General features: G+C 41.3%; 1 protein-coding gene across 4 annotated transcripts in view; it reads right to left on the bottom strand.

Moving 5' to 3' along the window:
- Nucleotides 1-203: 203 nt before the first annotated feature.
- Nucleotides 204-4730, bottom strand: part of tbc1d10b (TBC1 domain family, member 10b) — a 19342-nt gene continuing 14815 nt past the window's right edge. For all 4 annotated transcript variants that reach the window (XM_016539961.1, XM_016539957.1, XM_016539960.1 and 1 more), the window contains exon 10: nucleotides 204-3873. In XM_016539961.1, the coding sequence (XP_016395447.1) occupies nucleotides 3016-3873 (858 nt within the window). In that variant the 3' untranslated portion in view covers nucleotides 204-3015. The remainder of the gene's footprint in view (nucleotides 3874-4730) is intronic.

Genomic DNA, 4730 nt, shown 5'->3' on the forward strand with positions numbered 1-4730 from the left:
AAACGTTTCATTTAACACCCCTAGTTAGCTGAGGGATATCCAAGCACATGACGCATGAATCACATAGACCGGACATAACCCAAAACATCACAATTTTGTCGAAAGGTGACTAACGTTAATTTACTGTATCACGATAGTTCCATGACACGTAAAAAATCTGTTAATTACATTAGCAAAAAGAAACCCACTCTTGAGAGATTTTAATATATTATGATTTATTATTCATCACAACTGTAATTATTAACTACACTGTGAACTTCCTCTTCTGCAGTTTTAGAACAACTTCATCTATGAATTTATTTCATCCTCAACTGTAAATGGTTTCATGTAAACATAAAAAACAAGCATGAGACATACAAAGGACAAGATGAGAAAACTAACCTAAACACATTAAAATGAAAATTAAAATGATTTAAGATCAATTTTACAACATACATTGGGTCATATTTAGCAATGCAGAAATCCTTAAGAGAAGTCAAACTACTTTACACCCAGTCCCAGCTGTCTCAAGAGTGTTAGTAAACCAACACTGGATGGCCTTGCATTAATTATTGGTGAGCACAGCGTCCAAACCATTTTAAGTCCACCGGTCATGCACTTGGTTGGCAGTACAGACAAGATGGTGTTAGTGAAGGTGGCCTGACAGGTGCAAAACCAGGTTTAGGCTAGTGCTTGGAACTTAGAGCAGTTCTTCAGGATAATAAGACATCCACTCCACCTTTCCTTCAACAGTTCCAGTGCTGCTGTCAGCAGTGAAGGTAGTTTGAGCCCCCTGGTGGCCACACCATAAATGTCAACATCTACATTGTGCAGAGAGTTAGGAACATACAATTTGCATAGACATAATTTGCTTGCTTTCCATTTGAATAGTACTGCCTTTAGAGGAAGCAACGACCACTGAGGTCAGTGAGGGCACCACTGACAGGTGAGGCGGAGGTTTGACCCCCTGCAGTTGAGACTGAACAAGTCCAGTAAACACAGGAGACACCATTAAAACATTGACAGAGTATTTGGCTACCATATTGCAACCTAGAAACCACTTCAGGTCTCTTCTGTCTTGACAGAAAATATTCTATATTGAGTAGGAGTCTAGTAAGTATGGTCCAGTCACCTGGTGAATGTATCAGAATAATTCATAATACTGAGGGGTCAGTGGATTACGGTGGAGTTCAATTCGCCAGTGTTCACTTCACATCAAGAGTAACACTGTTTGGGTGAAGGTCGTGTTAAGAATGATATTTTACATGTTTAATTAATACATAAATGTCTAGCACACATTTTATTGATCCATTCCTTTTCTCTCACAACTCTTTGGGATCACTTCCCCCTTCGTTGGGACACAATAATAATAATAATAATAATATTATATAAAAAAAAAGATCAGAATGAAATAATAATCAGTATGAAATCACTATCTCCCATAACACAAATACTGCAGTAATATTAGATAAACTAGTGATTATAAAATGTCTAAAATAAATAACAACTGCTTGTTTTTGTTCTCCGGGATGTTGGGAGAAAAATGTGCAAAAATAATTTTCAGTGCTTAAAAAATAAAAGAAAAATAAATCCTGCGATTAAATACATCGCTCTCCTAAAACCAAGCTCACTGCCATTCCAGTCTACCAGGCCTCTGCATACTTGCATAGAAAAATAAAAAATCTAATCCAAAAGGAGACTAATAATAGCTGTAATAGATAGTATATGGTTTCATCCGATTAAATTAATAGTTTATACATCAAAACATTACAGCCTGAAGCCAAGAGCTTCAAAGGGCAAAGGTTAATGCTACAGTGCTGCACCAAACCCTTCCCGTCCAACAAGGCGCAGACTTCAGGAGTCATGAGAGCTGGATTAGAGAGTGCCCTGCATTAACAAACCGATCAAGGTTAGTGGTGAAAATCAACAGGCCTCAAGTGCATAAATTTATTAAAGTTCTAGTCTGAACTCTACATCCATATCAACATCGAGATAATTAACATCAAACCACAGATATCTGGAGTGACTGACACACTTGGCAGACTTTAACGTTTATGTGATGCAATTTGTTCGAAAAAGAAAGAAATCAAATAAACTCTTGGGCATCAAAAGGGAATTTTTGGTGAGTCTGATGTAATGACAGATTGAGAGTCTTTGAGCAGAGATAGGTGCACTAATCATAAACAGTTTTAATTTCCTTTTAGTAATTATGTTAACTTGGATATTCAAACCTTTTTTATTTTAAATAGACAGTTAAAAGTGGCTCTCTCCACTGTTTTAAAGGAGAACGTACCTTTCCCCCCAGTTCAATTTAGCTCCTCCAGTCCCCCCAACACTTATCAGTTCCTCTTACGAGACCACACCTGTAAAGACGAGCTCCTTTGAGAGACTGAAAAGAGAGAAGAAAGACGAGACCGGTCTGCAGCACAAGACTGTGACACGATTCACTACACTGCCAAGGCACAGACATACAAGAACACACAAACACACACTAACAATCAACAGTACAATGAATAAATAGGTCCTCCAGAGCACTCACAGATAAGTTATGACTAGTCACCGCTGCGCTTTCCTCATCACAGAACAGTTTTATTCAGGTATTCTGGTTGAGACAGCTCTCGGGTGATAGACAGAGGGGGGTTGTGGGGCTGGACTGGCACAGATGGTGCTAGAGGTCTATGTTCACCATGGCACCCAGTATACTAGAATTGACTACTAATTATACAGCTGATCTCATCAATCAGATATCTCCAACTTCAAAAAAACAAAAACAAAAGGCAGAGTAATAACTGCTTCCTGTTTCGGCATTGGGTAAAAGGACAGTGCAGATGAGATGATGAGAGTCGTGGGGCAGATGCAGTGATCCAGTTATCCTTGTGAAATGAGTACTTGAGATGAAATGGACATTCCAGGCGATTCGCTCTCGCTCTCTCTCTCACACTCTTTTCACCAGTCATCAGCCGTTTTGATTCCTTGTCCTCTTTTTTCCACTATTCTCATGCTTTTATTCTTGCTGAAGGAATGACGGGGCAGGAATTAGGCCAAATCTTTTGCTGCTGCGGCTCCGTTCTTCTCCTCAGTCTCTCCTCCTCCCCCTTTGTCTTTTTTCTTACCCCCCTTCTCCTTTTTCTTCTCTTTCTCGGCTTTCTCCTTTTCCTTCTTCATCCTTTCTTTCTCGGTTTTCTCCTTCTCTTTCTTCTCCCGTGATTTTAGCTTCTCCTCCTCTTTCTCTCGCTTCTTGTCCTCCTTGGTTTTCTTTTTCTTTTTTCCATCTTCCTCCACTGCCGTTTTTGCGGTTTCCGGGCAAGGTGGTAATGGGGCGTTGTTTGCGGTGGGCGATGGGATTGTGGGGGTGATGTGCTCAGAGACGACTTTAGGCGACGGCTGAAGCATCTGCGCGCTGGACGCGTGTGCAGTTGGAGCTGGTGGCGTGGTAGTAGATGATGTAGCTAGTGGACTGGGCCCATGCAGCGCTGGGGGACGTCCACCGGCACCAGCGTTAGAGGCAGATGGCACAGGAGGCTTTGAGGCCACTGCACTGGTGCCGCCTACAAGGGGCTGCAGTGGGACGATATCTTGGCCCAAGCTGCCAGAAGTGGTGCCCTTCTTATTCTGTGAGTGAAACGGCATCTTGGACTTTCTAAGGCCAGGAAGTGACAGGAGGCTTGATGACGCACGTAAGGGTCCAGGGGGAGGGATGTGACTGCTCAGGAACGACAGGCTGCCACCAGAGCTGATCGCAGCAGCCCGGTGTTTCTGTTCGAAGATGGCCCGTGTGCCGTGCAAACGCCGACCCGGTTGGTGAGTCAATTCTCCACGAGATTCCCGCCACTTGCGCACCTGAATACCGCACTCCCTCTCGATGAGGGCCTCCGTCACAGACAGAGAGACCACCTGAAAACAGAGCAGAGAGTATGAGAACGGATCTGGCAAACTCTACTGGTACTTCTCTATTGCGTGTAGGGATATGCCAGTATCAAATTTTCATGTTGCAATTTATTGCTAATGCTTTTATCACAGTATACGGTATTATCACGATATTGAAATTTAGTTGCCAAAAAGTGTTGTCATAATACAGTATAACAGGATTAATAAATTATTTCTTATAACAAAAATAACTGAACATTTAAATACAATAAAGCAATACACAAAAAAATGTATAAAGTAAAAAATTTTACACTGATTAAAGTGCAAAAGAATTATAAAGACCAGTAGGTATCACTTTACAATAAGATCTCATTAGTTAACCGTAGTTAATGCATTAACATTCTGAATGAGCAATAGCTACATTTGCTACAGAAGTTATTAATCTTTGTTAAAAAATAGGCTACAACTCTTAGTTCATGTTAACTCATTAAAGGGGTCATATGATGCGATTTCAATTTTTCCTTTCTCTTTGGAGTGATACAAGATCTTGGTGCATAAAGAAGATCTGTAAAGTTGCAAAGACTAAAGTCTCAAATCCAAAGAGATATTCTTTATAAAAGTTAAGAGTCAGCCACACCTACCTAAAACAGCTCGTTCTAACACGCCCCCACGTCTACGTCACTATGTGGGAAGATTTGCATAACGCCGCCCAAATGTTCACACAAAGAAAGAAGGCGTAACTTTTATTCGGGCTGTAGTATTGTTGCTGCCGCCATGTCGTGAAGGCGCTGTGTGTTTCGTTGTGAAAGCGAAACTACTTTGTTTGGTCTTCCAAAAGAGGACGATATCCGCTCACTCAAGCCGGCCTCCGCTCACTCTAGGCC

This window comes from Sinocyclocheilus rhinocerous, unplaced genomic scaffold (assembly GCF_001515625.1).
Source record: "Sinocyclocheilus rhinocerous isolate Xijiao unplaced genomic scaffold, SAMN03320098_v1.1 scaffold697, whole genome shotgun sequence".
In the NCBI taxonomy this organism is placed as follows: Eukaryota; Metazoa; Chordata; class Actinopteri; order Cypriniformes; family Cyprinidae; genus Sinocyclocheilus; species Sinocyclocheilus rhinocerous.